The sequence below is a fragment of the Thunnus albacares genome, chromosome 12 (assembly GCF_914725855.1).
Source record: "Thunnus albacares chromosome 12, fThuAlb1.1, whole genome shotgun sequence".
Classification (NCBI taxonomy): Eukaryota; Metazoa; Chordata; class Actinopteri; order Scombriformes; family Scombridae; genus Thunnus; species Thunnus albacares.
In genome coordinates this window covers 28,346,350-28,367,744 of record NC_058117.1, presented here as the reverse complement: position 1 = coordinate 28,367,744, position 21,395 = coordinate 28,346,350, and the positions used below count along the sequence as shown (strand labels likewise).

Sequence of the window (21,395 nt, the reverse complement as noted above, 5' to 3'; positions counted from 1 at the left end):
GTTTGTTTTCACTCCGTTCATTTAGTGGGAACTCTAATGGCCCTCCAGGCCTCACACATTACGTTTGCACTACCGCCATAAATGTGTTTACCTCAGTCCATTTCATTATTTTTATGGTTGGGAGTGAATATAAAACTATGCAGCACAAGCATTCAGAATCGTGACTCTAATTGGGCTCTTTTCTCGAACACAAACATGTCAGATATTAGTTGTTTTTTATGTACAGTAGAAATACATGCTGGGGTAATATTCCACTACTGTATGTGGTGATAAACTTTATGATGTTGCTTCATGCTGAGGAGAAAATGCTCAACACCTGTACGTTTTGTGATTTTGTTTTCCAGGACAGAGCAACATGCTATCAACCCTCATCACTCCCATAAGACACTGGGAAACGGGAGCATTGTCAGCTGAGGATGCAGATAATTCAAGTAAAAGTTCTTACTCCATTTTCAGCCAAATGTTCTGCTTTGTTTTTGGTATAATACATTATACTGCATTTCATCTTTTTACGTTTGTTTGTCTGTGTTGAAATGACAGTTGAAACTTTTATTTATCAGTCCACCGCTTTGATCCAGACTTAAATATCTCTACAAAGATTGGATTGTTATATAATTTTGTACAGACATTCATGTTCCTCAGAGGATGAATCCTAATGATGTATTATCTTAACAGGGACAATGCACAACATATTTATTGTACCAGATGTAACTAAAAACTCAATCTGTAGTCCTTGGGTGGAGGCCACCAGTGATGTTATTCATGTATACTGGCAACATGAGGTTGAAATTTGTGGTTTTGAGTGAAATATCTCAACTATCTCAACAACTGTTGGATTGATGGCCATGAAATGTGGTACAGACGTTCATGTTCTCCTCAGGATGAATTGTAGTAACTTTGGTGATCCACTTGACTTTTCCTCTAGCGCCACCATCAGGTCAAAATATCACTTTATGACCAAATTCCTGCAAAACTAATGACATTCCCTTCAGCTTCAGTTGCACTATGTGTTGTGCTTATTAGCATATGTTAACATGCTAGCATGCCAAGCTAAATTGGTGAACATGGTAAACATTATACCTGCTAAACAATAAGCATGTTAGCATTGTCATTGTGAGTATGATAGCATGATGGCGTTAGCATTAATTTCAAAGCACAGCTGGTAGTGAGGCTGTAGACTCTTAGTCTTGTTATCTACATGTGGGCCTATTTCCATATACATGAAGACCTTTTACACATAGTTCTGCTCATGTAGAGAAATCCTTAAGGCCAAGGTAATCCGTCTATGTCTGCAAAGGTGGAAAATATTTAGCCAGCCACATACTGTATTAGCCCCTCACAAAATGCATTGAGATTCTGATACCAGATGCAAAGATCTGGTATCATGGCCTTATACTTAGAAATACCGACTCTATTTTAAACATATCTGTGGCATTTTATTCAACAAAAGGTGTTTAGATTTCTCTAAATCCATTTTTCCTTATAGCCCAGATTCCCCTCTGTCCTCCAGAAGGCTGTTTCTGAAGCTCTTTATATAAAAATCAGCATTATTAATGACCTTCACCTCCAGCCAATCAGAATACAACCTAATGAATAATTCACCATCTTTAACTTCATTTTTCTTGTTTTCCACAATACTAGCTATTATACATCTAACAAAAAAACAATTTTTATGTTATTCATCATGTTTTGCATCATGATTCTGATCTGTCAACAGGCACAAGCAGTTTGGAGGTGAAAGAGAACCAGGATAATAAAATCCAAGTGGACTGCCACCTGCTACGAAAGTTTCATCCATCAACTTCTTGCACAACTTTCCCCAGACATGGACCAAGAGCTCTGAAGAGGAAGCAGCCATTGGTGGACGGGATAGACCGTCTGCTCTACCAAAGCCACTTGACTTGTAAAAGAGCAGCCTGGGCTGTCACTCAGAAGAACGCGCTGGTGCAGTTGAACGAGTTACAACCCGGTCTACGGTATGAGATCATGTCAAAGACGGGCCCCCTGCACGCTCCAGTGTTTTCCGTAGGCGTGGAGGTAAACGGTCTCTGCTTCGAGGGTCGAGGACCGACAAAGAAACAGGCCAAGATGAGGGCTGCAGAGCTGGCTCTCCGGTCGTTCATCCAGTTCCCGAATGCCTCGCAGGCTCACGCCACCATGGGGAACTTCATCAGCACACCTATGGACTTCACAGCGGATAAACTGGACATCTGTGATGCATTCCCCAAAGACTTTGAACCATCGCTGCGTGAAAACTGTGATCTCCTGAAATGCAACGCAGCAAAAAAGGAGGTCTTCTCCAGCATATACAACCACAGACGACTCGTTCGACTCAAGCTTGACTTGTTGGTCTCCTCAACAAATCCAAAAAGACGAGCTCTTAGCGCTTCACTTTTAGAGCGTCTCAGCCCGGTGGCGCTGCTCAGTGAGCTGCGACCAGGACTCAGATACGTCTGCCTGACGGAGAGAGTTCATGGCAGGCCAATGAGGAGTTTTGTTATGGTGGTTAGGGTGGAAGGGAGAGTGTTTGAAGGGTGTGGTCACAGCAAAAGGTTGGCCAAGGCTCAGGCAGCAGCAGCAGCTCTACAGTCTCTTTACAACATAAGTCTGGGACCAGAGAAGAAGGTGATGGGCCTCCAGGGCAGCAGAGCCAAAGATCAGCTACCTCAGGTGAGTAGGACTGCCTTCGTGGACACTACTCTGATACAACCACACAGTATACAGCTTTGTAGATACCTTTTGATTAGCATAAAAGCACACCGCATTTGTCATGAGCAGATTATTTGGGCATAGTGGCTCACTGGTTAGCTCTATTGCTTCACATTAAGAAAGTCTAGGCCTAACCGAGGTCTTTGGCCGTCGCAGGGCTCCACAAATGAATATGTTCATTGTGTGACAAACAAACACCAGTCACTTCCTGTAACTGTAACCTGATGCGTATGGACCCTCCTCCAATCACTATTAGTCAGTGTAATCTATGACCCTCCATGACATCACCAGGTCAATACAAGGGTCAGCTAACCTTTGTTTCTTTCTCTTTCTCCTAACCTCTTTCAACCTGACACCTTTATCCTACATTGTCTCTTAAACATAGACACACATCAAGCGGAAGCTCAAAGTTCCCACTTTATACACTCTTTTGTTTCCGAACTGAGAGGCAGCACAAAGAAACGCCTACGGGGGACAACGGCGCATATTTTCAGAAAGACATTTATAGTGTTGCACTCGGCTGTTCACATGAAAAGTGTCATAATGAATTGTGTCATGAATGAAAAAGGGGAGCTACAGAGAGAAGTTGAAACCCATGTTTCCTGCATCTTGCATAATGCCTGATGGGATTGCCGCCACAACCTTGTGACCCTTAAGTGTTATAGACGATGGATGCTGTGGCTCAGTGTCTCTCAAACTGTTTTAAGATTCTTTTTTTTCCTTTTTTGCATTTTCCACCTTTATTTGAAGTAACTTGATTGCGTAATATAAATACAAAATTTTTCACCAACACCTCCTTCGCAACATCTCCCTTTTGTTGTTTTTGTTATTTATTGTGTCGTGCACATACGAGTGTTCAGCCCACATCAACTTTATGAGGCACCGAAGATACTGCTGCAAAGGTGAAGCAACATTTGTCAGAAAGGAAAATGGAAAATTACATTTCAAACAAAGAAACGTATCTCATCTCTCAAACACTACAAGTAAAATCTGCCCCAAGGAAGGTTCCCTTCCTAAAACTCAACGTTTTTTATAATCATCCAACAAGGACTCAGTCGCTTCTAAATCACATGACAAACAAAACCTTTCCTCTTCAGGGAGACAGTTGCATAAGCAGAAAACTGACTAATTTTTCTCTTTTTCAGGTCATTTAATTGTCAAAGAGATCCTGGATTAAATTGATTTAGTTTATCAATAAAAAAAAATAGACATCACAATAAAACAAAAACACAAATTTCCATGTGACTCATTTGTAGACAAGGCGTAAGAAGGTAAGCGTATCAAATCTACTGTGGAGGACGTGACCGTGAAATTTAAAAAAGAAAAGATAAAAACTCAGACCCAGTGTATCAGTAAATGTCCTTCACACGTAAAAGACATTGTTCCCTCGCTTGGAAACACCCACAGTGACACGTCAGCTTCAAGCAGTGACACTAAACTCACCCCTTATCTCTTCAGCTTTCACCAGTCTTCTAAATGGTCTGGATAAATGGGTCTGAGGTGCGTCGTATGCTACCAAATGGAGTGTGCCGCACATCAGCATGGCCATCATGTCCTGAGGCCCGAGAGCTGGATGGTGTCCTGTATGCTCGTCTGGAGCATCTAAACAACTTCATTATGTCTCTGAGCCTCCGAGAATTGTCCTTGACGTCTTTTGCTGTTGTGCTTTATGAATACAAGAATATTCGTCTCGGAGCTGAAGGAAGTGAATGAGCATTGTGTTTCTACTGCCAAACCTCTTCGTCATTCAAATATGCAAAGGAAAGACGGACATGTAGGCACTTTATTAAACCCTGGGGGTGATTTGATGAGCAGAATTCATAGACGGGAGGAAGCAACGGTGACATTTTGGATAAGAAAATGGATTTTGATGCTCAGAATTAGAACAAACAGGTGATTTTGCACCGCTGCAGGCTGTTAGACCAAAACTTAATAAACAATTTGAAAAAGCTTCCTTCTTTCTCTTTGTCTTGCAGACGGTTTGTTCACAGTTCTCCAACAGCAACTCCATCATTTAGCATCACTCCCCTCCAACCCCCCAACCCCTCCGCTTCAATATGAACTGTCTGTCAGGCGGCGTGACGCATTAATGAACATTATTACAGCACATTAGGGATGAAGGAGGAGCAGCAGCAGACCAAGGAGATTGAGGTGGAGCGGGAAGGCGGTGTGAAGAGCATAATAATCTGACAGATAATTGTTTAACACACTCATTACACACGACCTTGTGGTGCCACTGTCATGCAGAATACGTTGAGCAGAGTTTAGCTCCAAAATAACACCTGCTCTTACCAAATGAGCGCCACAGAGAAACTGAAAAATGTAAACCTGCAGTGCAGAACTCATTTAGATATAAATGAATGTCTTTTGCATTCAAACTCTTGCCAAACGAGTTCACACAATGTTGATTAAGCCTGTCACCGCCAGGTAAATCTCTCTGTATTTCACAGTATACAGAGTTTTTAATCTGGTGTCTGTGCTGACATTCCCGCCCTGGCCTAATGAATGCATACTGCACATGCTCAATGGGCAGAGCATGCACACAGAGACTTCTCCCGGCCAAGTGGCTAACTTCAGGTTAGCCTTCTGCTAGCTTAATCGGGGATAAAATAATTTAATCGTGCAGCTCCTCTAGACTTTCCAAATGTTATTGGACCGAATGGATACAATTCTGATAGCGAAACGAGTCATTTCGCGGGGGTTGTGTGACGCTCAAAACAATTTATCCACCATTTTATAACAGCAACAGTCAACAGAGTACTCTACAGAGGAGCCTATGACATAAGCACCTGTCGACAGTGTTTTTGTAATTACTCTCACTGCCAGGAGGGGGAGACAAAAGTCCTGCACTCCAGTGCCTGCAAAACTCCAGAGTTTTGGTTGGTTGATCTCATGAGAAGTTTAAATTTCATTACATATGTTGGGTTATTTAAAGGCAGATTCTGTATTTTCTCAGATAACAAGTATCTTAAAGATTCAACTCTGTCTCCCAGAAATTACATTTATTTACACCTTTTTTGCAACAGTAAATACATTTAGCGGGAAAAGTAAAACCTGCCAGATTATATTTTCTAGCCACGAAATGTGAAAATGTTGTTAATAAATATATCCGCCAAGTCCCAAAAACATTGCGTCTAAATATAATCCAGGTAGCATTTGCCAAAACAATTTAAACAACTGGGGCAACAATTTAATAAATAATAGAATTTCGGAGGCGGATTTGTAAAATTTTAGCCTAATTTTGTCTTACCAACTCTGCATGTTGGTAATAATTTTCCTTGCTTCAAATGGAAAAGATGGCACCAACTTTGGGCTTTCAACTGGCTCCAATGCGATCCAACAGGTGACATCACACTTCACTACGTCCATCTTTATACAGTCTTTGAGAAGGCAACAGTATTTAGTAAAAAGACTCTACTGTACACTACCTGCTCAGCACCAAACAGCAAACAGACACAGTTAGCAACTAGCTGGTCAACATGGCAGAGCATTTAGCAGCTAAAGAGCCAGATATTTTTCTCCAGAGTTAATGGAAACCAAACCAGAGTGAAAAAGAGAATAAATATTGGACTTTAATGGGATGTTGGTTTTATTTCTCTGGTCATCAGAGATGCATTAAACATGACATCCAAATAACTATATGGTGTATTTTGATGAGGCTAATCATGTATGAGGGTGCAGTAAGTAGTTTAAAGTTCACACAATCAGCGGAAGTCTAGTTTACCCATCTATCGCATATAAATTGATCAAATATAAATTATTTGCAGCTACTTCTGAGCTCAATTCAGACTCAAATATTTCTCCAAACTGAGTAAACAGACTGATGGGCTGAAATAGCCTCTTTTTTTTCTTTCTTTCTCCTCAAATATTCAGCAGACAAGTTAAATACGTTTTGATGTGTTTACATTATCTCGTTAAAAGCGACGCACGTCCTCCTTCTATAAAGACTCCACACGATTTGTTTTAAATGCTCTTTCTGGCATTTCGTTGAATCTCGCTGCACATATGGCAACTAACTGTATCTGCCTGATGTCTGCCATAAGAATGACAGACCTCTAAAAATATAATTAGGCATATTTTGACAAGAGTAGGACACCTCTTCCTCCACAGACCGGGAGAGTTAAGAGACAGAAAACTTTCGGCCCTCATTGACAGACTGTCAGGAGACTTTTTGGCGAGTCCATACTGTACTTGTTGTCCAGGTGAATGTCACAGCTGTTGGTGCATCCCTGAAGACTTTGTTGGAAAGTTTTTGGGGGGCTGATGTCAGAGTGAAGTAAGACAGCAGAAGTCACAATGTCCTCAGGTTTAAATATAGGTTTATCAGGATGCAGTATACAGTTACTTTAGCCAAGTTTCTATCTAATATCTGGTGAAATTCATAAAGAAACTGATTTGTTTTTAATGAAAAAGGAGAATATTTCACTTTGTTGGTCTATGATACTGTAAATTTGTACTATCTTTCATTTTTAGGCTCAACATTTGATATTTTGGTTTAAAACTCTTCTCCAAATCAACATCAAATAAGTTTTCTTGTTGCATTTTTCCTTTATTTAATTAATAGCAGCAGTTAACTGAGGACAGCAAAGCCTGAAACATCCTAAACATGTCAAGTTGGCTGTTGTTATTAATTTAATTTCTAAAAATGCAAGAAGAAAATCTTTTAGCATCCCCTCTACTTACAGTTAGATGAATTTTGGGGACTTTTCTGGGGCTTTTCCTGGCTTTTAGCGCTCTGAAAGGCTTTAAGATATTTATTTAAAGAGAACATCTAGAGCTTTTACAACTCATTTAACAATAAAACAACCATAAATCATTGAAATTGAAATAACTACTAAGATAAAAAATAAAAGCTTGAACCGAAGTGTGACGAGAACATTTTTACTCATACAAAAAAGGAGCAAAACTTTGAATTTATGTGATTTACAAATGTAAAATAGCAAGAAAGTCTGCTGCTTTCCTTTTTATTAAATCTTCATTTAATGCGGGGTATTCTCATTGAGGTCAAGGGTCACTTTTTACATAAATTCAGTTAATTCAAACCCTTTGACAGAATGATAGTAAATACACCTCTTAAAAACAAAAAGCCTGCATGAAAGAGCAGCAAGGAAAACAGAAATAAAAATATATCATGTTCCCTTCCGTGACTTTTTTTTCTCTCTCATTTCTTCCTCTCCAGTTCTTCGCAGAGTCGATCTTCCACCTGGTGAGAGAGAAATACACAGAGCTGACAGACAGTTGCTTCTCTACCTCGCACGCCCGTCACAAAGTCCTGGCAGCGATCGTAATGACCCGAGGTGAGTGCTGGAGAAACACAAAACTCTGACAGGTCCGATGTGAGAAGACGAGGTCACTGAGAGTTCATGTCATATGGAAATAAACATGTTTCACTGTTACATAAACCACAGCTTCCCACAGATATTATAAGTAGTAGTACTGTAGTTGCAGTACTAGTAGTAATATTAGTGGATGTAATTACTCAGTCTCAGTCATCATGATATTTTTACAAATACTCAGCTTTGTGTCAAAATTCCTCCACCCTTCTAGGAAATATTTGATTTCCCACCAAAATAAAACGTATATTATTGATATTTTCACATTTTATTTGTTCAGTCATGCTGGTAAATGTGACCTAGTTCCACATGACAAAAATTTATTTGCTCAGTTTCTTGATAACTTGATAATGAGAAAAATGATCTTGTTATATAACGAACTTTCTCATTATAATGAAAAACTTGTTATATTATGCAAGTTATGCAGCACGCGGATGCTTCTTATGTGCTGTTTTTTTCTTCTCTGGTGTTCAGAAAGGAGCTCACAAAGAAATTATTCATTATGATAATGTCAGTCAAAACTACAGCTGGACCTCATGTTGTGAATAACAGGTAGAATCGTAATATTCCAGTGGAGACATTTACTGTGTTTCACTCACTGTTAATGAGAAACTGCTGAAATACACAGACTGACACAAAGTGCTGTTTTAACTGCTTTTCATTTTCTGATTGTTTGGGGAAAATCTGTGTAACTTAATTACTGATGCAAGAGCAGATTTGGAAAACCACATTTAAAGATCCTTCAGTATTCATTACTTTCCAGTGAGTCATTGTTCCATTAACAGAATTTTCCTTCAAATTCATTAATGTGTTTGTCTGTCCAGTAAAAAGATTTCCACCAACTCTGATCTGAAATGTCTTTTCAGAGAAACATCAGATATTAAAGAGGATGCAGCTGAATACCAGTGTAGAAAAAACACAACAAACATAATTTTTAACAATAAATTCCTACTAAAATGTGTCAGTTGTAACATTTTTAATGAAAAACTCCTAAATCAACATCGACAAACTCACAGTCAGTACAGTCTATGAGATAACATATCAGCTCGCAAGATGTTCAGTCAGTAGTAGATTAGCTCGCTAGCATTAGCTCATTAGCTTGACTCTCCTCGCCGGTCACATTTTAGCCTCTGAAATGGAAAAGTCCATAAAGGCCAATTAAGACATACTCTGCTGAATTTGGATACAGCTGTTGACCATAGCACAATAAAATACAAAGAAGAAAAAGACAAATAAATACACAATATCTAAAAAAGAAGAAATCCAAAAAAAATGATCAGACGTTTCCATCCAGGCTGGAGCGCCGATGGTTCCACTTTCTAGACAAGAACCTGACAGAACAGATTCCCTACACATACATCTATATACAAGATATCGTATTACAGCAGAGCAGGTGGTTACAGCAACATTTACAAACATTTGGTTTGTGCTGCAGCTTCTTGGAGCTTTAAGCTGCGGCTTCATACTGTCATTACATTATAAGCCACCATTAGTCTCCACATGCTGCCTTTTCTTTAGCAACGCCAGCAGCAGTAGCAATTTTTGACTCTGTCTGTAAATGTCCTTATCATCTGATAGATCGCTGGTTATGTAAAGGCCAAAGTATTTAGCCTCAGTACACACTTTAAGTTTGATTCCAGACAGGAAGAAATCAGCTAATTTTCTGTCTTCCTTACTTCTGACAATCATAGTATTATTCTTGATGCCAAAATCTATAACATATTGTGAACATATCCTCAATAACTGTTACATGTACAGATAATCACCACATCATCTGCATACATGAGGCCGCATTCAGACCAAATCAGGCGATGCGGCCCGTCGCCACAGGGTTGAGTGGACGTGTGGGCGTGTTTGTGCTTTAGAACGTAACCGCTGTGAAACAATCAGAAAATAACGTTTTATTGATCTGATTCACTGGATTTCTCACCACCAGCGTTCTTCATCATTCATTCACTCTCTAGCTCACTCAACTACAGCTGCTCTCTCTCTCTCTCTCTCTCTCTCTCTTTCTTTCTCTCGTCTTTGTTAAAACTTTACTTTTAATGTCGGGTTGCGTTTCTCCAAAACTTGACCTCAACTTTCTGGCCGCAGTCCAGTGCTGCACCGCTGCAGCTAAAACGACCGCAGCCGAAATGCACTACCCCCATTCAAATGAATGGTAGGCCAAACCGCCTGATTTGGTCTGATTACGGCCTAAGGTGGTTAACGAGAGGGTTACCCACCATGCACCCTGTTCCACATCCATTTAACTGCATTAACAGATCATCAGCAGAAAAAGATGTTATATTACCACCACACTGTTTGTTTGTTTTCTTTACATGCAAGAGCACTAAGCACCATAAAAAACACAATTCTTCTGGATTATCACTCGTCTGAGCTCGTCATTTAAAGCTGAGTCTCTTTTACATGAAAATGTATCTCTGCAATTCAAACAAACACACAAACAAGTTACCTCAAATCACCCAGCAGCTTCGGAGGGGAGGCAGTCATCTTTACTGTTACTGTGAATCTTTGATGAGGCCAGACAGCAACACACAACCGCGTAACAAGGCCTGTTTTTGAAGCGCTGCAGTGATTGTTCAATCATACACTTTTCATTAGCTCGTCTGAGCCTGTTAACGTTCTGGTTATGATGAGAAGCAGGAGGAGGAGGAGGAGGAGGCGGCGAGTAAAGAGGAAACGTCTTGTTTTCCTGTTCTGAGAATCATATTAGGCGTCTTGTTTGAACTGTATCATGTCGAACGTCTCGCTCCATCAAAGTCACCAAAAATCTGTTTTTTCTCACATCACTTTTCTTTTCTTTCTCTCTGTTTTCAACGTCTTCCTCTCCCTCTAGGATTTGACCTCAGATCAGCCCAGGTCGTGTCTCTGGCTACAGGGACGAAGTGTCTGGACCTGGACGGCGTGATTGACCGCGGCTGTACGGTCAGCGACTGCCACGCCGAAGTCGTCAGCAGAAGGGCGCTGGTTCGATTCCTGTACGCTCAGCTGGAGCTGCTGCTCTGGTAAAATCTGCAGTATTTTTGTGTATCTTAGTTGTCTAGTTTTGCCATCAAAAATGTTATTTAAAGATTCCCTCCAGACATGTTTTACAGACATGAAACATCTTCTTCTTCTCCCTCATTGAAAAGTCCACAATCTATGAATATGCAAATATTTTTCATGGTTTCTTTCCTCTCTGAAGTAAGCCAGCAGACGTCGAAGAACAATCAATCTTGGTACCAAATAAAAGCTGCGGCGGCTTCCAGTTGCGGGACGGCGTCCTCTTCCACATGTACGTCAGCTCGTCGCCGTGCGGAGACGCTCGGCTCAACTGCCCTTACGAGACCACAGCCACATGTGAGAGGAAGACACTCATATATAGAGATGATGATGATGATGGTGGTGGTGATGACATCAAGAGGGTTTTTATATCTGATCTAGAGGCAATAGACTGCATTATTATGAATCTGTTTGTTGTTAATACTGTAATATCTTTAGCTGCTGTATAAACCCACTGACCTCAGAGTTTCATTTATTCTTAAAGTAAAAACCATAAAATGCTTTTGCTCTGTGAACGTTAATTAATTAAAAAAAACTGTATTTCTGGGTCCATTAAGCACCTTTCTTCTTCCTGTGGTTTACTGAATAAAATGTAAATTATATTTTATCAGCAGCTACATTGATAATGCTTAAATTATGCAGAATATCAACACCACAACTTCAGTTTTTAGTGTTTGATGGTCTATTAGAGGACGCTTTTTGTTGCTTTTGTCAAACTATTATTGTTAGCAGTAACATTATGAGTATGGGGTTTTTTTGTCCTATCTTTATTCAAAAGCATAGTATTTCGATTTGAGAGCACGATTTCTTGACTTCACATTCAGATTAACCCAGCCTCGTATTTAAATAGCCCCGGTGCAGATTTACTTTGCTCCTGCTTAAAACTGTTTGTCTGCTCTCAGATAACCTGCTGTAAGTCCTTCTCCTCATAAAAACGTCCGCTCTCAAATTTGCTCTTAAATTTGAGATTGAGAATCAGAATCAACCTGAATGCGATAGATGGACTTAAACTGGAGAACACAGCACCTGTGCATGCAGCAGTATACCTGAGTGCTGACACAGTTTTCAGCAGCAGATCAAATCTGCACGTGAGCAGAGACTATCTGAGTGAGAGGGCAGAGTTTTGCAGGAAAGCATTACAGTATCTGAACATGAAATCAAGAAGTCATGCTCTCAAACCGAAAGACTCTTGAATAAATTAGGATAGGATAAAAAAAAAAAAACATTTATTGTGCACTTGTGTATTCTTGTGTACTTCCTGTACACAGAACTATGTTGACTATGTTGGTGCCCTAGGCGAGATTTTAGATTAGAGCACAAAAAGTGCATCAATGGTACCTCCAGCCCAGAAAAAGTCCTCCCAGTCCTCCAGACAGAAAGTCAAGTGGGGGTCAAGGCTCCATTCAGTGAGTGTTTGGTGTCATGGTCTGAGGTAGCACATGAAGTTTGGTGGTTCTCAGGCGAAACCTGATCGATTAGTAAGACTTTGAAAAATAAACCAGATGAAAACTGATTTGAGTCAATGGGGATAAAAGAAAGAAAAAACAGATATTGCTCTAAAAGAAGGAGAGATAAAAACCTGTCTGTTTTAACAACCTGAAACAGGATCCACCATGGAACCAGTTGTGGAGCTTAAACAAGAGAACAAGTGCAGACTTTAAAAAGCCTCATACAAGCACACCTGTTGATAAAAATACAAACTAACAAACAAACAAAACCGTCCCACTCATTTGTTGCCCTAGGCCACCATCTATGTGGCCTATGCGCTCCTGTCCATGTAAATCCAGTGACTGAATACAGCAAGTTCACAAGTCTCTGAAAAGGCTTAAATAAAAAAATAAAAATAAAAAGACAAAAGAGTGACAGTAAAGTAAAATTCAAATGCTTAAGGTCACTTTAGCAGTACCCTTTCTAAACTTTAGTCTCCTTCTTCTTCTTCTTCTGTCAGATCAGAGCCGGAGGTTCCGCTGTCACCTCAGGATGAAGGTAGACGGAGGCGAGGGGACGCTGCCTGTCACAGCACGGAGAGCCAATCAGATGTGGGACAGCGGGTCGTCGGGTAAACCTCTCGTCACCATGTCCTGCACTGACAAAATGGCAAAGTGAGTTTGATTTGTAAACTGCGGCCTGGAATGTGTGTCTATAATGGGTTTTTTCCTGTATTGCAGGATGTGTTTTTAAAGGATCCGTTTATTACAACTTGAGTCTTATTTTTATAGTTTTTGGTGATATTTTCTGTCAGTAGCAATAAACATTTTTGTCACTAAGCTAATTACTAAGAAACTCTCTCAGGTTAATTATTACCCAAACTGTCCGTTGTAAACATCCATCACAGTTTACAGAGCAACTTTCCTGTGTAATGAGAGATTATTAACATATTGCAAGTGTGCTCGCTTTCAGTTTGACCTCCAGATAAAGTGGTTTAGATCATCTAGCGTTGCAAACTGATCGCCTGACTGCTTGTATTTCTTGCCCTGTTGGATTTTATTGTAGTGAAGTCACTGTGTACTCACATCTAAGCAATTATTTTGTTGTTGGACAAACTGGAATTATTCTTTAATACGTGTTAATATTTCTTTCATAGCTCTTTTCCACACTGTGACAAAATAGCTGCTGCTTTCTAGCCGACCTCAAAGTACAGAACATTCGGCGGAGTTAATATTTAAAGCCTGAGTTGGAAGAGTTGAAATGAAATGTGCAGGAGAAGCAGATTTTGTTTTTTTTCCTTTCTGCTGACACTACATTTTAGGACCAGATTTGGGTTAGAATCTCACTTAGATGTGAACTCTCATTCCCCAAAAAACAAAAACCAGCCACAGTTCACAGCTGCTTCGGTCCTTTGAGCTGCCAACTAAGAAACCTCCTGCCTTTCTTCGCTTCTTCCTTTCCACTTCCTCTTTAGGATCTCAGTAGATGTATCTGTCGCCTAATTGGTCTTGCAGCTGGTTTTCATATTATTGTCACTCAGTGCTGGCAGCAGGTTACAGCTTGCATCAGTCTAGACAGTCAAACTGCGGTCAAATCTTAATGGTCCCTGAATGGAAACCTTCACAGCTGAAATGCTTTCAAACTGTCATGACTGCTCAGTTTTGTTTTGTTTTTTTTTATCTCAATGTGTGTGTCTCAACAGGTGGAGCGTCGTGGGCCTGCAGGGGGCGCTCCTGTCCCACCTGCTGGAGCCGGTTTACCTGCACAGCCTGACGGTGGGGACGCTGAGCCACACGGGTCACCTGGGCCGGGCCATGGCACGCCGCCTCGCCCCCGTCAAGCACCTGCCTTTCCCCTACCGACGTCAGCAGCTGCTGCTCGGATGTAGGTCCAAATAGATTTTTCTGTTGTCATCATCCATCCAAATGTTCATTTTTAGATGAGTTATGAATGTTTAATCTAAAAATATGTATTTTCTCTCCAATGTTAAATGTGTTTATTGAGGTATTAATTATAAAATAGGAGTAGTTTCTTGATTTGTCCTTGATAGGATTAAAATGTTTTGACTTAAACACACAACATGAGAATGACATAAATACAATCTTAAACCTGCAGTGTGGAGCTTTTACATATAAATGAATGTCCGTTACGTTCAAGCCTTTGCCAGACAAGTTCACACAATGCTGATTAAGCCAATCACCGCCAGATAAATCTCTCTGAGTTTTTAATCCAGTGTCAGATTTCACATTCCCGTGCCGGCCGGATGAATACGTACTGCACAGGCTCTAACTTCAGGTTAGCTCTCTACTAACTTGAATGGGGATAAAATAATTTAATCGTGTGGATCTTCCAGGTTTTCCAAATGTTATCGGACCAATTGGATCAAATATTGATAGTGAAATAAGTTTTGTGGGGGTTGTGTGATGCTCAAAACAATTTATCCACCATTTTATAGCTGCAACAGTAGCGACAGAGTAGACTACAGCTGAGCCTATAATGTAAGCACGTCAACAGTGTTTTTGTAATTGCTCTCACTGCCAGAAGGGGGAGACAAAAGTCCCACACTCCAGCTTTAAAGGACGGCTTTAGAAATTTCTCAAGTCAGTCTTAAAACAACAGTCAGGTGTCCATATGAACACTGAAACTGCTTTTTTTCTTGCTGTAATCATTCCTCCTGTTCATACTGACCATTAGAAGATCCCTTCATAATGCACTTACTATGTAAGTGATGGAGGACAAAATCCACAGTCCTTGTTTTGAGCAAAAGTGTGTTAGTGAGTTAATCAGAACAAGTTGGTATCTTCAACATTTACAGTCTTTTTAGCATCAAATTCCCTCTTTGTGTTTCCTCGGACAGTGTTTCCCTGTTGAGCTGCGGTGGAAGTATAGTAACAAAAAGAGGGACTTTGGCACTAAAAAGACTGTAACGTTGAAAAATATTGACTTGATTTGACTAATTTGGACAGCTGGAGCTTCATATTATCTTCAAATAAGCTTTTAAATAAATTTTGCACAGAAGGAGGCTTGTAGATGTGGGTCCCCATCACTGACACTGGAGGAGGAATGATTACAACAAGAAAAACATGTGTCAGTGTTCATTTGGGCTCCTGACTGTCATTTTGTCATTTAATCTGAACCCACAGTTTTGTCTCCCCGATCCACACAGGTCTGAGCAGCAGCGAGGGTCGGCCGGCTGGAAAGGCGCCAAATGTCAGCGTGAACTGGAGCTGTGGTGACGGAGGCCTGGAGGAGATCAACACCTCCACAGGAAGGAGGAAGGACTCGGGGACACCGTCGCGGCTCTGCAGGCGTTCCCTGTTCACCCGCTGGCAGAGGCTGCAGATGCAGGTGGGTCAGAGTCAGGAAAGCGCTGAACCTTGTACAGCTTCATGTCGTGAGCAGGATGTTTTCAGTGGTTTGGTTGTGGTAGACGTGTCACATATCACAGGATCTGACCTTTTCTGTTTGATTAATTAGTTAACGTAAAGCACAACACAAAACTTTATCGTGAGAGTTCATCACGGAGAGAAATGGTCATAACAATGACTTTTAGGCACCTGAAGTTGTTTTTCATTCTTTTGTCTCTGTGAAATATTATTTTCAAAAAGGTCTACCAGCTTGTAGAAATAATCCATCTTTATTAAACAGAGATAAACAATCTGTGTGCACTGACTCAGAACAAAACTGCTGCATTATAACGTCGTCTTTTAAAGCAGGTTTTTTGTTTTGTTTTTTTAAATCCACTGTGAAATTAAAATATGTATGCAAAGAGTGTTGTGCCAAACCCAACGGCCCTCGGTTTAAAATTTAATGACGGCAGACAGAGTCGTAATTATTTACAGAAACAACTGGAATCATTCCAAGAAAACACAAAGCTCACAGAGCTTAATATCACATGGAAGTGAAGATACTGACCATTCTGACAAAAGACCTGATCTGCTGTTCATTTAGACGCTGGCTCGAGTGAATAAGTTTCTTTCACAGAGAACATTTTGTGTTGTTAGAGCAGGAAAAGAGCTGCAACAATTAGTCAATTGATCAGCTGATTGACAGAAAACATGTGTTTCACTCTGTAATGTGAGTAAAAAGCTGGTTCCAGCAACAAATCTACACATGACTACTAGACTGTATCCCAGAGAAACTAAAAGATTCAGTCGTATTAAACAGACTGTAACTCTGGAAGACTAACTGAGACTACTGCAGCATCATATTAGCCTCAGCTGAACTTTCTGATTTTGGTCCCCCATTTCTTACAGTGTTGTCACTTCAGGGTCAGTATGGAGAGTAGGAATTATTACAGCGACCGAGACCCATTTCCATGTACGTAATGGCACATCAGTATTGTATTAAGACAGACTTGAAAAACCTGAAACTATCCTTTAATTGACATTTCTCATTGCTGACATTTCAATAACATTATCAACCAGTTCTAGGTGTCAGCATGGCCTCTTGGGAAACTCAGTGGTGGAAGAAGTACTCAGAACCTTTACTGAAGTAAAAGTAGAGAAGTATTATCAGCTAAAAGTACTTTAAGTATTAAAAGTAAAAGTACTAGCAGTTGCCTAAGTTGCCAGATGAGTGGGACGTGTTTTTTTTATGTTTTGTTCTTACCAACAGGTGTGCCTGTAAACAGCTTTTGGAAATACACATTTGTTCTCCCTTCGTAATGTTTTCCTCAATTTTTTTCCCATCAACTTGCATGTTTTTTCATCTGGTTTGATTTTTAAAGCCTCACAGCTGCCAAACTTCATGTGCTACCTCAAACATTTGCCTTTTATCTGGAGGATTTAGACAACCTTGTCTAGGCTGAAGGTACCAATGTTGCACTTTTTGGGGGGCAGCTCAGATCTAAAATCTCGTCTACGGCACCAACATAGTCAGCTACTCTGACTGTGACTGATATCAGCCGACAAAGTTCTGTCACACAAATTTTTATTAATTTTTCAGACTTTTCTCTAAGTTTTGCTTTTGTGTGAAATATTCGAAGGTTTTACCTCTTTGGGCCTAGAAAACAATCATTTATTTGGTTGAATTGTTAACAACTCAAACATCTGTAACATGACAAGGAGCCACAACTACACACATGGGTTATAAGCCAAAACAGTTTGGGAACTACTTGTTTATTCTTTAACAACTTTTTATATAATTCATATATTATTTAAATTTAAATTTTTAATCTTAAAAGTAACTACTGCTGTCAAATAAATGTAGTGGAATAAAAAGTACAATAGTTCCCTCTGAATTGTAGTGGAGTAGAAGTACAAAGAAGAAGCCTAAAAATGGAAATAATGGAGTAAAGTACAAGTACCTAAAAATTGTACTAGTAGTACAGTAGTCTACTTGAGTAAAAGTCACTTTCCACCACTGGTTACTGGTTACAGCAACCAAGAACATAATGGCACATTGGTATTATGTTACCACAGACTTGAAAATACCTGAACCTAACCTTTCAACAGACATTTCTTATTGCCGATATTTCAATATCATTGTCAATCATTCCTAGGTCCTGGCATGATTTCTTTTTTGAGAAACTTAAGTGGAGTAGAGCCATTATTAGTTTTATTAGCTATACCTGCACTGACAGTCAAAATGTCTGCTGTGAGTGAGTCAGCAGAGCGGTACAACAGATGATTGACAAGATGAACCCTTAAAAGTAAACAGTCTTCATGATGGCCAATCAACTTGTCAAACTGTAAGAAACTGTGGATGTTCTCCTAAATGCTGCAAAATATTCTCTTCATTATCTAAACGCATCAGTTTATTTATCATGTTTTGACAGCAAATTATGTGTCTGTCTTTCTCTCTCAGTTGAGTGGTCAGATATCGGGCACAGATGCCACTGGGGGAAGATACGCTGGTTCTAAGATGGCTGCCGAACGCTACCAGAGGGCCATGCAGCAGTTTACCGGTGCTCTGCAGGGTGCAGGGCTGGGAACGTGGATCAGAAAACCACCAGAACTGGGTGGCTTCAACGTCAGTGTGTGACCGAGTGTGTTTTAAAGGCTGAACATTAAGGGTTATGGGTTTCCTTTGTGAGAATGGAGAGCAGAAATTAAGTTAAAATCTGTATTATGCAAATGAGCACAGAGCATAAATCAAATTCTGGCAAAATCTGGAGTAGACGTCATAGCGTGTGTAGCTAGCTTAAGTAGCCTAAAAGCTGTTTTTCTAGTTTAAACTTTAACAACCACATAGCTGCTTCAAGCTCATTGGAGAACAAACAAACATTGAAGATATTGTTTCTGTATGTTCAACTAAGCAACATACAGTGTTTGAGTAAAAAATTAACTTGTGATTAAAACTAAGCTAACGGTTAGCTTGCTAAGAAACAGCTTCCTAGCTAAAGCAGGATGTTTAAATGTGGGGTTGAGCACTATAATTCAGCGTTACTCTCATATCATACAGACTGTAATTACAAGCAACCAATGTCGATAACTAATAATTACTAATAATCTACCACCTGAGTACAAGAGCTACATTAAGTATCAACAAAACAGTGGAAGAATCACTGCAAAGATTTCAAAATACAATAATTGATTCAGCCAATTAAAAAGCTATACACTGCATTTGATTTTTATTCATTGCCTGGGATAAAATCTGATGTTTGGAAAGAATACTTAAAGAGAATTTATACTGTAAGTATTATTAAGTAAGTGGGTATATATTCTATTATTAAGGGTACAGTATGACCATTACTGACATTACACCATTACACCAAAAAATACGCTGTAAATTGGGATTAGCCTGTACTCTAAAGTGTTACCATCTGGTGGGACTAACAATCTGGAAACAATACTGTATGTGACCACGTCAGATTATTGGGAGGTTTTCCAGTTCTTTTCTTACGCAGCATAAACCTTCAACAGACAGACATAGGAAGACCTGATTTGTTGTAATAATTAGAGGGTAAGTTTTTGTTTCCCCAATGTGAATACCATTAGATACCCAAAAATAGTCTATCCATTTTATCATGCGTGCACAAGAACTTTGGTTTAAGAGTTGGACAAAACTGTCCTGACAAACACAAACACTACAGACACATTTACACCTCTTAATAACAGGTGATCTTTATCTGGATAATGACATCCAATCCATGGGTCTTTACACCTGGTGAAATGTGTTATCTCTATTATGATCTCAATATGCAAATTAGCTAGACGGGGTGGGTGGACCATTGCTACGAACATATGCTATTCAGGGAAAACTAGCTGCCTACTGCTACTACTTGTAACTTTAGTCAGACTTGTTTAAGCTAACAAGAAGAGGCAGAGTTAGGTGTTGTTTCTACGGAGCCCAGGAGGGGCCACAGAGAAAAAAAAAACTTATTTGTGCTCTCGATTTCTGTATTTTGCCTCTTGTAGAGTGCACCAAACACATTCAGTCAGCTGGAAGTTTGAAGAAAGTGATGAAGAAATTTCCCCCATAATGTCAGCTACATCTTGATGTGCTGATGCACAGCTTGAGGCTGAAGAAAATGTGGAAGTATCTTAAAGTGCCACCGTCCGCCGTTAGATGCTGCAAGCGAACCTTCCCATTCAGAAAGCTTCAACTTCTCTCTAGAAATACTAAGTCGGTAGTTTTTTCATTGAGTCATTATGGTCTCAATCTCTAAATTCAGGCCTTCTAATAAGTATCCAGATACAGACCGCATGTTAATGCCAGGTGTAAATGAAGCCTAAAGTAGCGTATTGTTATTTAGGAGGACATTGACTTGACTTGCATTCATTCCCTCGATCTTAACCATAACCACTACATGCCTAATGCCAACCTGTTAACCAAAAAATAAATCAAGCCTGAGCCCTAAAACTGAATGGCTTACTATCAGGGGACTAGTTTATTGTCCCAATATGGAAGATGAGTCCCCACAATGTGATCAACACACACACACACACACACCTGATAACTGTAGTTTCTGGTCTCCTTTACTGCCGACCTTAAAAATTCCCATTTTACTTTTATTCTTTGTAAGTTTTTTTGTGTTTAGTCTTTGTGTCAGTTTCCTGTTGTTTTTTCTTAATGTACATTTGATGTAACTGTATGTATCTCTTGTTCATTTATGTTTGCTAGAAACCTTCTAAGTTTTTTCATTCTCATGCTTTTTGATCAGTGTTGTAAAATGCCAGACTGCAGATGAGGCTCAGCAGTGTGAGATCACACCGCCACCTAGTGGGAGGATGTGTGCTTTACATAATGTGAAGTGCAGGTTTTATGAATGAGAGAAATGTGTTTATAATGTATGTTTTATTGAGTGTTTTCCCTTTTTTTTGCCTTTATTTCTTTAAATAATGAATTACAAATATCCCAAAGGCTTTTATTTCCCAGAAAAGTGTGTTAATCTTGTGTGTTTATTTCTAGAAAAGTTTTCTAAGGTAAGAGAATGTAAAGAGGTCTTGTAATGAAAGCCGCAAGTGTTGAATGATACGTACGTTTCTACTGTTAGGTTTGCAGAATGTATGTAGTCTATATTGGTCATGACTATTTTTATCATTGGAAATAAATTATTTGTGTTAGTTTGTGAGTTTGTGCGTCCTGCATCACATCAAACTCATCTGGATCAGGTGCATGAAAATGGTCGCCTCCAAGTCTGTTCAAGTGTGTCTTTAAACAACAGTCAGGAGCCTAAATGAACACTGAAATAGGTTTTTCTTGCTGTAATCATTCCTCCTGTTCATACTGACCATTAGAAGATCCCTTCATAATGCACTTACAATGGAAGTGATGGAGGACAAAATCCACAGTCCTCCTTCTGTGTAAAAACGTATTTAAAAGTTAATCTGAAGCTAAAATCACTCAAATTATAAGTGCATTATGACATGTTTCAATGTTAATGTGGGCTCCTGACTGTTGTTTTAAGACAGACTTGAACAATTGCGAATCTGT

General features: G+C 39.6%; 1 protein-coding gene across 1 annotated transcript; it reads left to right on the top strand.

The window, feature by feature from the left end:
- Positions 1-351: 351 nt before the first annotated feature.
- On the top strand, positions 352-21,132 carry LOC122993283 (double-stranded RNA-specific editase B2-like). Its single transcript, XM_044367305.1, has 9 exons — positions 352-431; positions 1,718-2,670; positions 7,889-8,006; positions 10,882-11,050; positions 11,230-11,384; positions 13,036-13,189; positions 14,218-14,399; positions 15,682-15,863; positions 18,324-21,132. Exons 1-9 carry the CDS (start codon positions 356-358, stop codon positions 18,498-18,500), a joined length of 2,166 nt encoding a protein of 721 aa, XP_044223240.1. The 5' UTR covers positions 352-355; the 3' UTR covers positions 18,501-21,132.
- The last annotated feature ends 263 nt before the right edge of the window (positions 21,133-21,395 follow it).

Coding starts and splice junctions, on each gene's coding strand:
- LOC122993283 (XM_044367305.1), top strand. CDS start 356: ATGCTATCAACCCTCATCACTCCCATAAGACACTGGGAAACGGGAGCA. Junction 432..1,717: donor TGAGGATGCAGATAATTCAA/GTAAAAGTTCTT, acceptor ATCTGTCAACAG/GCACAAGCAGTTTGGAGGTG. Junction 11,051..11,229: donor CAGCTGGAGCTGCTGCTCTG/GTAAAATCTGCA, acceptor TCCTCTCTGAAG/TAAGCCAGCAGACGTCGAAG.